The 11,374-nt window shown below is 53.6% G+C and overlaps 1 protein-coding gene across 1 annotated transcript; it reads right to left on the reverse strand.

Annotated features, from left to right (window-relative positions):
- Positions 1-119: 119 nt before the first annotated feature.
- On the reverse strand, positions 120-10,229 carry HCN3 (hyperpolarization activated cyclic nucleotide gated potassium channel 3). Its single transcript, XM_061120633.1, has 8 exons — positions 9,818-10,229; positions 6,507-6,936; positions 5,424-5,585; positions 4,802-5,020; positions 4,277-4,423; positions 3,606-3,846; positions 2,598-2,762; positions 120-2,148 (listed from the first exon to the last, which is right to left on the reverse strand). Exons 1-8 carry the CDS (start codon positions 10,099-10,101, stop codon positions 1,445-1,447), a joined length of 2,352 nt encoding a protein of 783 aa, XP_060976616.1. The 5' UTR covers positions 10,102-10,229; the 3' UTR covers positions 120-1,444.
- Positions 10,230-11,374: the final 1,145 nt, after the last annotated feature.

Here is an 11,374-nt window from a genome sequence, read left to right on the forward strand (position 1 = left end):
TCCCCATTTGCTCTCACATCCATCTCATGCTTTACTGGGTCAGGTGTTGGGTCTCCTCCTGCGCCCTGAAATGCCCACTTTGTTCCCACACACAAACCAGGAGCCAAAACAAGTGTCTCTATTTTCTTTTTAAACCCAGATGTTTGGAAGCCATATAAAACTTCTCCCATACACGCAGAACCCCAGAACTCCCCGCCTAGGAGAAAAGGAGTGTTAGGGTCCTGGCCCTACATTCTTTGATGCTGGAGAGTAGCTGTGGGGACAGAGGGGTGGGCTACAGGATTCTCTTGTCCCTGAGAAGACAGAGGTACTGGCTAGCCTGCCCTTCCCTAGGCTTGGATACCTCGGGCCCTCCCCTTGCTCCTGCACCAACAGCAACCTCAACAGGAAAGGAAAAGAACTAAAAATAAGAACAGTCCTTCTCCCCATCTCAGGTGGCCCTTCCTGGTCCCACCTCGATAGGGAGGGTGTTCAAGTATTGCTGCTGATGGGAGTTGCACAGGACCACAAGAGCTGGAATGGAGGGCCCTGCCCGTTCCTTTTTCCCTCCTAGGAGGGGAGGGCAGGGATGGATAAAGGAATGGGTAAATAAAGTGAGTTGATAAAAAATAAAATTAGCAAATGAAGGAATAAACTATTAAATGAATAAATAAGGGAGGGAGGAAAGAAACAAAATGCCATCTAGGGATTCAGCCACTTGCCCCTAGCTGGGGGGACCTAGCCTGGCACACTAAAGAAGGGGTGTCAGCAATCCCATAGCTTCAGGGGGCCATCACCCGGACAAGGGCTCAGAAGGAGGAGGCTCCCAGTTTACAGAAAGGTAGTGCTACCACAGAGACAGAAAGCACAGGGAACTCGGCAGGAGATGGGTTCCCACTCGGGATATAGACGGGGAGGGTCCACGCATGGCAGTAGAGCTGGGTGCCCACGCCAGGGGCCTGAGACATTTGCTGACAGCCATGAGGGCACGGGTAGTTGGCAGTGCCCAGCTACGCTAGCCGGACAGGAAGATTAACCATGCCAGGCAGAACCTGAAAGGTCATGGACAGGAAAACAGAAACATCTAGTTACTTGGCAGTGATGGTGATGGCAGGTACTTGTGCTTAGTAAGATGGGCTCATGGGCTTGGGCCTGCACCTGGGAGGACCGTGGCTATGGGAATACCCTCCTCAGAGGACTTGGAGTCGCTTCTACTTGGCAGTGAAGACATACAGCGCCTGGCGTAGTGCCTTGAACATGGTAGGCGCTAAGAACCTTTGATGAATGGGTGAATGGATTAGGATGGGTGTTACGCTACAGGGTGCCTGAGCTGAGGACAGAGACCATCTTCTTGGTACTAAGGGGAGATAGTCCCATAGGGCAGTGTTTCAGGTCCCCTCGGTATCCCCAAGAGGTGTCTGCCCTCAGGCGTATGCTACTGCACCCAAGAGCTTACCTAAAGGTTTCACATGTTGGCAGATAGCTGGGGGCCCCGGGGAGTAGCTGGCTCAGGCACTGGTGGCCTGGGGGGCTGGGCTGTCCCTGGAGGCTTGGTCAGGAGCCCTGAAGGGGGCAGGCGTTCACTTCCTGAGCCCTGACGCCCAGGAGAGCCATCACCTGCTGCCCTCTGAGGCAGAGAAGGTTGGGAGGCTGAGAGCGGGCGGCCCCGAGGTCCTAGTCGCCGTCCACCCCCTCCTGGGGGAGGCCCCAGCAGTGACACCTGTGAGCGCCCAGCCCGGGATAGGCTGGCATGGAGGGTTCGGGCAGGTGGGGCCGGCAGGCGAGAGGTGGATGCCCAAGGCCCCCGGGCTAGAGGCCCAGCTCGGACAGGCACCAGGGGGGACGCTGGGGAGCCTGCTCCTGCTGATCTTCGAGCAGAGCGAGCAAGGAGGGTGACTGGAGAGTCGGGCGAGAGGGGAAGAGGGCCCCGCTGGTGCGTCAAGGCAATGGCCACATTGGAGGTCACGGCGGCTGCTTGCAGGGGCGCGTGCACTAGTGGCTCCCACAGCACCGGCTTTCCACTGAGCCGAGCTCCTGTGCTGGGCGCCAGGCCCCGAACACCCCGAGCCATATCCCTGTCGTGTTGTACCAAGTGCTGCTCCATGATGCCCCCACTGCTGCCCGGACTTGGCTCAGAGCGCTTCCGCTGCAGTATGGAATTCTTCTTGCCTAGAAATTACCCCAGGAGGAAGGAGTTAAGGATAGGGGAGGAATTCAAGATGAAGGCTGGATATCAAAAGTATGAGGGTAACAAGATGGAGTCAAGGGACACCAGCGGGGTGAAGGTAGGGGATGGGGATCAAGTGTGTGGAGATGGAGTTGGGAGATGAGGATTGGAGGAAGAGGGTTAGGGGATGAGAGTATGTCTCTCTCAGAGATGGTGAGGATCAGGGACTGGTACTCAAGGAAGGAGGACTCAATGCTTGGGAACTTGGGGCGATAGCTCCAGTGTTCAGAGATGCTGAGTTATAGGGACAGTGAGCCAGTTGAAAGCCCCACTGGGAGGCATCTGCTGGGACTCGGGTCCCCTGGGGTGTGCTAAGGCACTGGAGCCTGGGCCCTGGGATCCTGGGGACTCCTTGCTGTGGACAAGGGTGAGGGCACGGCCTGGACCTCACCGATACGGCGCAGCCGATCCATGGCCACAGTCTCGAAGGCCCGGCGCATCATCGGGAACTCCTCCAGCACGGCGTTGAAGTGGTCCACGCTGAGTGAGTACAAGCGGCAGTAGGTGTCAGCGCGCACGCTGGCTGTGCGGCGGCCCCGAGTCAGCAGGCAGATCTCTGACCAAGTTGGGAGGAGGCCTTCAGGATCACTGCAGCACTCCCTCGCCCTGGGCCTGCAGCAGCTGACCCAGATTCCTCAGGCTCCTCCCTAGATGGGAGCAACTAATGACTACCCACCCACCCAGAGGCCCTGAGTGCTCCAAGCACTCTCGCTCTCCCGCATAATTGCTGTCCTTCTGCCTCTGTCCAAATTAAAGCTGATAAACAGGCAGGTCTTGCTGCAGTCCTAGTTATTCCACTTCACTTTAATTCCCACCCCAACTCCATGGCTTTAGCCCAAGACATAGCCCTAGGGCAGTCCCTTTCTTCCCTCCCCTTTGAAAGAACACCAAGACAACCCAAAAGGAGAAAAGCAGTGCCAAAGGGCAAAGTGGGGATGTTGGAAGGTGGTGGGTGATTTGGGGGCTGAGAGACTATGAGTCTCAAACCCTTTTGGGTGATTTGGGGATAAACCCTTTTTGGCAGCAGCCAGGAGAACTGTGGGACTGCCACGGACTGGGTCCCTGATTCTCCCACCAAGGCATTCCCCCAGGGAGCCACAAAGCTCCAGGCCCTGGGATAGCACTGCTTTATTCCCATCTTTCCCTCATCTTGTGGCATCCCTGGGTCTCACCAGCCAAGAGATTTTCAACCTGGCCGTGCCCTGGAATCTCTTAGGAAGCCTTTAAAATTACAGAACTCTAAACCCCAGACCCAGAGATTCTAACTGAATGGGCCTGGGGAGGGGCTGGAACTCTGCGGTGCTGGAGCACAGCCAGGTGAAGACCCAGATCCAGGGGAGCAGCTGCCCTCCTTTCTCTGCCCCAGACCCCCGACCCACCCACCCTGAGGCCTGCTGACCCCCAAAGTAGGATCCGTCAGTGAGGCGGGTGTCCCGGGCGCCACGTGCCAGCACACTGAGCAGCCCATGCTGGATGAAGTACATCTTCCTGCCCACGGAGCCCTCACGCACCACGAGGTCCCCCGGCTGGAAGACCTCAAAGCGTAGCTTGGTGAGTACAGCTGTGACGAAGCTGGGGTCGGCATGGGCAAACAGCGGCATGTGGGCCACGAGGCCCCGGCAGGTGAAGTTAATGATCTCCTGGGCAGGGGAGGGGCCTGTCAGGCTGGCTGTGCCCCCTGCCCCGAGGTGCCCCCATCGAGCTCATCTGTCTCCAGAAGCCCCACCCCTGGGGTCATGATCTGCCAAAGGATGGGGATGCTTCAGTCGGCCTGGGACTATCTCTAAGCTCCTGCCCTCAGAGCTTTCCCATGAGCCCTTGCAGGACCACACCCCACCCCACCCCAACAAAGATTCCTGCAGCCTGTCCTCATGTATACTTTACCCCTCAAAGATCATTAAGGAAGACCTTAACTCCTAAAAGTGCTCCAAAGGCCTGAACTCCCATGGGGCCCTCTGCAGGCCCCACTTGCCGAAGGGGCCCCAGCTGACTAATAGTCCCCACCCTAGAGGTAATCCCAGAAGCCCAGGTCCTTGAAGAGCCTCCCTCCAGGGCCCCGCCCAGTCCCACCTCCCGAAGTGGCTCGCTCAGCTCTCCAAGGATGCTTTCCTCATCGAACATCTTGCCCTGGTAGCGGTGCTCATAGTACTCGTGAATGCGCTGCCGTGTGTCAGCCGGCAACTTGTGGAAGGACATGTACTGCTCCACCTGCTTGTACTGGAGAGCCAGCCAATGGCCAGCAGGCAAGAAAACACAGAGATACATATGGAGCCAGAACAGTGTGTGGGGCGGGGGGGGGCGGTGTGGAGGAACGTCATAGACGTGGGCCACACCCAGAGGGTAGAAACATGGAGACAAAAGGATATATGAAAGAGGGTGGATACAGGGAGGACAACAGAGCACAGTCACAGGAAAGCCCAGACATGGAGGAGTCCAAGGACAGGTGCATTGGTACAAAGAAAAGGTACACACAGGGGACAAATGGATATGGGGCAAGGCAGGACACAGAGAACCAACAAGGACATGCATCAGAATGGGCTCCAAGTGGAGCCAGCCTCCAGCACCCCTCCCCTTCCTTTTCCTGCCCCTGCTGACCTTCTCCTGGTACTGACGCCGGGAGGAGTCCAGGGACTGGATGAGGGCGGTGGCATGACCGATGAACATGGCGTAGCACGTGGCACCCACGATCATGCTGAGCATGGTGAGCCAGACGTCGGGCATGCCTACAGGTGCCTGCTGCCCGTAGCCAATGCAGAGCATGTGGCTCATGGCCTTGAACAGGGCGTGGGAATACTGGCGGCCCCATGAGTGGTTCTGGGGGGCAGAGTGTATTGCAGAGCTGGGCACAGACCACTCAGAACCTCATTCTTCTCCCGCTCCCCACTTTCTCCTTCAGTCCTTCTGTCTGCCCCCTTCTACTTCAACCTGCCTGCCAAGGGAGGCACTTAGGTTTGGTTCTGGAGGACCCTGCGGCAGAAGGGGCCTCTTTTATAGCATGGGAGCTGCAGCTTCTCCCTAGGTTTCCTTCCCCATATGCTCCCTCCAATACAGGTACTTCTTCTGGGCCTCTTTCCTCTCACCTCCCCACCTCCTCACTTCCGTCCTCTCATGGTCATCTCTCCACCGTCTCCCACTTGCCCCCTGTGTTTATCCCTCCTCCTCAGGGAGAAGAGACCCTGGAAGGCCTGGGAAAGGTGGAGCTGTGGGGAGTTCTCACCACCATGTGGTTGATGGAGACCCAGCAGTCAGGAGGGAAGTCTTGCAGCATGGGGACCAGGAACTGCAGACAGCCATCCCAGTGGCACAGCAGCAGCATCATCCCGATGAGGTTGAAAATTCGAACCACAGCACTGGCCAGGTCATAGGTCATGTGAAAGATCTGAGGAGTCCGAGGAGGGGCTGTTGTAGGCAGGAACCTCTCTCTGCCAGGACTTTTCCAGGCCTGGCCTTGCAGATTCTCTCTTCAAATTTCTCTCTGGCCCTAGCCCCCGTGAATGTTCAGACTGTGGCTATAAAACAGCATATATAGCTAAGACAAAGGAGGTTGTATTACTACTCTCATCTCATAGATAGGAAAACTGATGCAAATCATGTGCTCCAAATCACAGCAAGTGCCACGGCAGAAACTCAAAAAGGTCTACTGCACAAGCTGCCAAAGTATAGCCTGGGAAAGGGGAGAGAGGGCAATTCACAGTGTAACAGCCCCAGGGCGTATATAAGGATTAGTGCCAGAAGCTCTCTTCCCTTCCAATAATAATAATAATAAGTAATCTACTGAGAACTTACTGTGCCAGGCACTTACTACATGCTTTATAGGTATTAACTTCTTTAACCCTTACAACCTTATCATATTAAGTATATTTAACATTTTCATTTTATAGACAAGGAAACCAGGTCTCATATAGTAAATAGTAAAATTGGGATCTGACCACAAGCAATGCGACTGCCGAGTTCACACTCTGAACCACTAAATTCTACTGTTGTCCTGAAGCTGAAACTCCAGCCTTCCCCACGCTCTACAATTATTAGCTCCTCTTCTATACCTTCCTCCTGGAGTCTAACTAACCTTCCAGTGTTTGTCCAGCAACTGTGCTCCATTCTCCTGCACCACCATCCTCGCATCCTACAAATCCCATCCCCGAACACTCATTCTGTCCCTGTTTCTCCCCCACCAAACTGGAGACACCCCTCCCTCGAGAGCCCCACTCATCTGCCCCACCCCAGAAAGTTTCCAGGAGCCCCACTCATATTGCTGTCTGGAGAAGTCTGCAAGCCCCCCCTGCCCACCTCCCCACCCCACCTCCTCCCACTGGTGTATGTAGCGGATGAGGCGGGAGAGGCGGAGCAGCCGCAGCAGGCTGAGGATCTTGGTGAAACGCACGATGCGCAGGGCCCGCGCTGTTTTGTAGACCTCAGCATCCAGTCGTGGCTCCAGCTCCACCACCAGAAAGATGTAATCCACAGGAATAGAGGAGATGAGGTCAACCAGGAACCAGGTGCGCAGGTAGCGTGTGCGGATGGCCCGCGGTGCCAGCAGGATCTCAGCACCCTCCTCTACCACGATGCCCGTGCGGAAGTTGAGCACCAGATCCATCAGGAAGAAAGTGTCAGAGAGGACGTTGAAGACAATCCAAGGTGGAGAGTTCTCTTCCTTGAAGAAGGTGATGCCCACGGGTAGCACAATGAGGTTCCCCACCATCAGCAGGAGCATGATCAGGTCCCAGTAAAACCTAAGGTAGGGGTGGGATGGGAAGTAAGACCATGATGAGAGTCAGCCACTAAACTAAGGGCAGAGAGTCTCAGCCAAAAGTGGACAAGGATACGGAACAACGGAATGACCATTTACAGCTAATGGGAGTGTAAACTGGGACCACATTTGGAAAAATAGTTTGGAATTATCTAGTAAAGTCAAACATTTGCATTCCCTGCAACTTGGTAATTCTATTCCTAGGTATATACACATTCAAGGGAAAGATTCCAGGAGATATATACAGGTATAACAGCATTAAATCTGGAAATAATCCAAATACCCATCAGTAGAAAAATGTAGATAAATAAGATAAACACAGTAGATAAATACACCACTGTCTTGGAATATTATACAACTGTGAAGTCACCCAACTGCAGCCTACATTCCACAGTACGAATGAATCTTACAGATTTAATGTCAAGAAACCAAAGGATACACACTGTAGGATTCCACACATACAAAGTTCAAAAATAGATCAAACTAAACTGCATTATTTAGGGATTCACAGAAAAGTAGTAAAACTGTAAAGAAAAGGAAGGAAATAAGTATCACAAAAGTTTGGGTTTGGAAAAGGAATGTGAGAGCAGCATGGAGCCTTCTGGGGTATCCCCAATGTAGTTTCTCTTGACCTAGACAGTTGTTACATATGAGCTTGTTTTACAGTTGCTCCTTCAAATACACAAATGTGTGTATACACACACACACACACATATATACATCCTGGTATATACTATACTATTTATATATATGCCTTATATATTTACTATATCTCTACTATATATATTAATATATATACCTACTAAATATACCCCTAATATGCACATATATATTCTTTATGTAGTATATATATTATGTGTATATAATCTATGTCACTATTACTAAATATTTTTTTAAGTTAAAAAAAGATAAATATCCTTTGCTGATCTCACAGGGCTGTTAAAAAATATGCACTGATATGGATGTGGATGGATGTGACAGTGTTGTACAAGACTAGTTGGTGTTATGACTCACCCACCCTTTATCCCCAGATTTCTGAAAGAGACTGCTGCTTTACCCATCTCCAGCTCTCTGCCCATTCCTAGTTTAGGACTGAAAACCTTCCCTGGCTTTCCCAACCCCAACCCTCCTTCCCAACACAGTTGGACTCATAGTTCCTGTTTTTCTGCTGGGATCTGTTTCCCAGAGTGGGGATGGTCTGTCCTGCCTCCTGTTTGAACTAGCTTTTCAGATGTACCCTTCCCCTCTTCACAGCACTTCGGCAGGGCTGCACACACAGAGAAGCTCCACAGCAGATCCTGAGACAGCAAAGCTTGAAGCTCTGCACTCCTTTCCTCCCCTAACCTCCCTGTGCACACTGAGACTTTGGTTGAGCCCAAGCAAGGGCATGGTCAGGGGAGAGCCATACTGCTGTGTGGAAGCTGTGAAAAGAAGAGGTCATTCAAAGAAGATCGTTGGACAATCTGAAGGTCCCAATCAGATATGGCAGTTTCAACTTCAGGACACACCTAGTTGCAGCATCAACCGAGGACCCAGCCCCTTCTGACTCTGACTGAAAAAAATCAATCCTTTCAGCCCCTGGATGAAGCTTGGTGGTCCCCAAGCCCAGGCCTCCAGGAAGCCCTGTGTGATTTCAATCAACAGCAAACCCTGGATCTCCTCTTCTTCTCTTTCCTGGCCACTGGAGAAATCCTGTACTGTAAGCTGGGAGAGGAGAGGGAAAGAGGGTTTGCCTTGCCATAGAACATCTTCACAGCCTGACTCACAGGCAGTCACAAGCCTGGCGGGTGATACAGGAGAGAGGATGGAGAAGAAGCACAATAATAACGGGGATACATGGTTTATGGGGATACATTTGAGAGTGAAATAGGGGGGGGGAGGGAGATGTACAGCAGACTAGAAAAGGTGCACTTATAGGGTGATGTTGAGACAGTAAAAAAGAGGGAAGTGAAAGGAACAATGAAAGAAAGAAGAACATTAAGGGAGTGTGTATGTCTGTGGATTAAAATGACGTCTAGGTTTCCAATGGTGTTTCCAGGCTCCTGATTCACACCTCATCCTCTCTGCTCATTTAGCTCCCCAGGATAGGTGCTTTGCACGTATCCTTGCCTCATCCAAAAGCTGCCCTTCATTTCCTCCAAGGACAGGGTTGCTCTCCTCCCCTAGCGACCTTGATGTAGAGGTACAGCCTGATGGGGACTATGGAATGGCCCCACCCCCACTCTTCATCCCTTCTCTCTGGTAGTCACCTAGGCGGTGTCACATGGGCAGTGGACTTGCCCCTCCGTTGCTGCCTCAAATCACTCTGAGTCCAGGCCCTAGCCCGCCGAATCCCATTTTCAGCACCAGGGACAGCGATCAGAGCGGCTGTCTGGACACTCCCTTTCTTCCCTTCCCTGGCATCCCTATTTTTTTGGGAGCCTGCCCTGCTGAACTAGGCAGGTACTGGGGGTAGAAATGGGGACAGAGGGGACAGCTCGGTTTCTCCTTTAGGCTGACCCTGAGCTTCGGAACATGACGAAATTTCCCAGATCCCCAGCAAGCAGAACTGGAGGAGACAACAGTCCCTAATTTCAGTATTCCCCTTGGTCCAGGTGGGGTGTCGGGTTTTTGAAATGGGAAACCCAGGTCTCTGGTGTCCGCTTGTCCCTTCCAGCGCCCCTAGTCTGAAAAGTCACCGAGAACCTCCGGCTGGGGATCCTTCACCCAAGGATTAGGTTGGGGGAAGTGACTCTGTCGGCCCACCAGGGGACCCCTGGGCCGGAAATGAAGTGTCCGTGGAGGGTGGGGCGGGCCCGGCTCCCGTGTCGCGGCCTTGGGGGTGGAAGCTGTGTCCCCTGCCCACCCTGCCGGACCCCCAGTACCGGAAGTCGCTGTACGGGTGGATGATCCAGGCCCCCGCTGACTTGACCCGCTCCTGCTCGATTTCCACTGCTTTGTGGCTGCCGAACACGCGAAGGGAGAACTTGTTGACCGTGGGCTGGAGCAGGGTCCCGAGATGCCTCCTCTTGGGCTCGGGCCCGGGCCTGGACCCAGGGATCGGACCCGAGGCTGTGGTTGTAGATGCCGGGGCAGCAGGAGGCGCAGCCTCCAGCCCAGGGGTCGCCCCGTCGTTGGCCCCAGTCGTTGGCCGCTGCTCCGCCTCCATGACGCCCGTCAGCTTACACGTTTGGCCTCCTAGACCCTGCTGCGGCCATTCGGGACCCCTCGACCCCTCCCGGAGTCGGAGCGGGAGCAGCCGGCGGGCTCGGAGCGGAGGCGTAGTCGGCTGGGAACTGCCAGAGCGCCGGGCGGAGGGGGTGTGTGCGACAGACTCCGAGGGCGGCGGGCGGGTCGCGCTGCGCCCCCTGGCGACAGCCGGTGGGCAGGGCGGGCGGAGGCGGGGTCGACCGAGAGCCATCTCGGAAAGAGGTGGGACCAATGTAGTCCGTAACCCGAGGGACACTGAAGCAGGCGTGGCTTAGCCACTGTGGGCCGTCCTCCAAGTATAGGAAGAGAAGGAGGGGAAACGGTGCCAAAGCCAACAGAGAGGGCGTGGTCTAGGGCTGAAGGGCTTTTATCCACTGAGCGCCAGGGAGGCGGAGCCGCCCGCAAGTGGCGGGAAAACCGGACGCTGGTTGTAGCTCGTGAGGCTTGGGAGGGCGAGGAATCGGGAACCATTGGAAGAGATGGGGAATGGCTTTTGAGCTTCCTCTTATCCACTCTGCCTTACGGACTTCCTGCATTTCACTTTTTTTTTCCCTCTCACTCTCCTAGGCATACTCATTTCCTCTGACGTCTTCATATTACTCCCTCTAGTATTTCATTTCCAAACTCATCTGCCAGCCCTCACCAAGAACTCTGCCAGTCACTGCGTGGACGCTGAGGATACAAGGATGAACAAAAAGTCCTGTCCATAAAGCCAGCGCTTGTCTATGCTTTCAGACAGGACAGGTAAATTACAGTGCTATGTGATGGAAAGGGCTGTAAATTCTCTTTTGGGGGCGGGGTGCTGTGCTGGGCAGCTTGCAGGATCTTGGTTTCCTGACCAGGGATTAAACTTGGGCCTTTGGCAGTGAAGGTGCAGAGTCCTAACCACTGGATTGGCAGGGAATTCCCTAAAAGTTATTAAATATCTCAAATTCTTCCCCTTATCTCCACTTCTTGTCACTGCCTTATTTCAAGTGCTCAGAATTTGTTCACCTAGATTATTTCAGATGCCTCTTAAGGGGTCTCTAAACTCTCTCGGGGCAGTTAGTTTTCCACAGTCTGCCAGAGTTACCTTCCTAAATCCAAATGTAGCTTTATCACTTGCTTAATGTCCTTCAACGTCCCCATCTTCTATGGGATTACAGTTAAACTCCTTAGAATGACATACAAGGCCCTGTAAAATCTGGACCTAGTTTTAACAACCTCTCTTCTGATAGTTCCTCTCTTGAAAG

This window comes from Dama dama, chromosome 20, assembly GCF_033118175.1.
Source record: "Dama dama isolate Ldn47 chromosome 20, ASM3311817v1, whole genome shotgun sequence".
Taxonomy (NCBI): domain Eukaryota; kingdom Metazoa; phylum Chordata; class Mammalia; order Artiodactyla; family Cervidae; genus Dama; species Dama dama.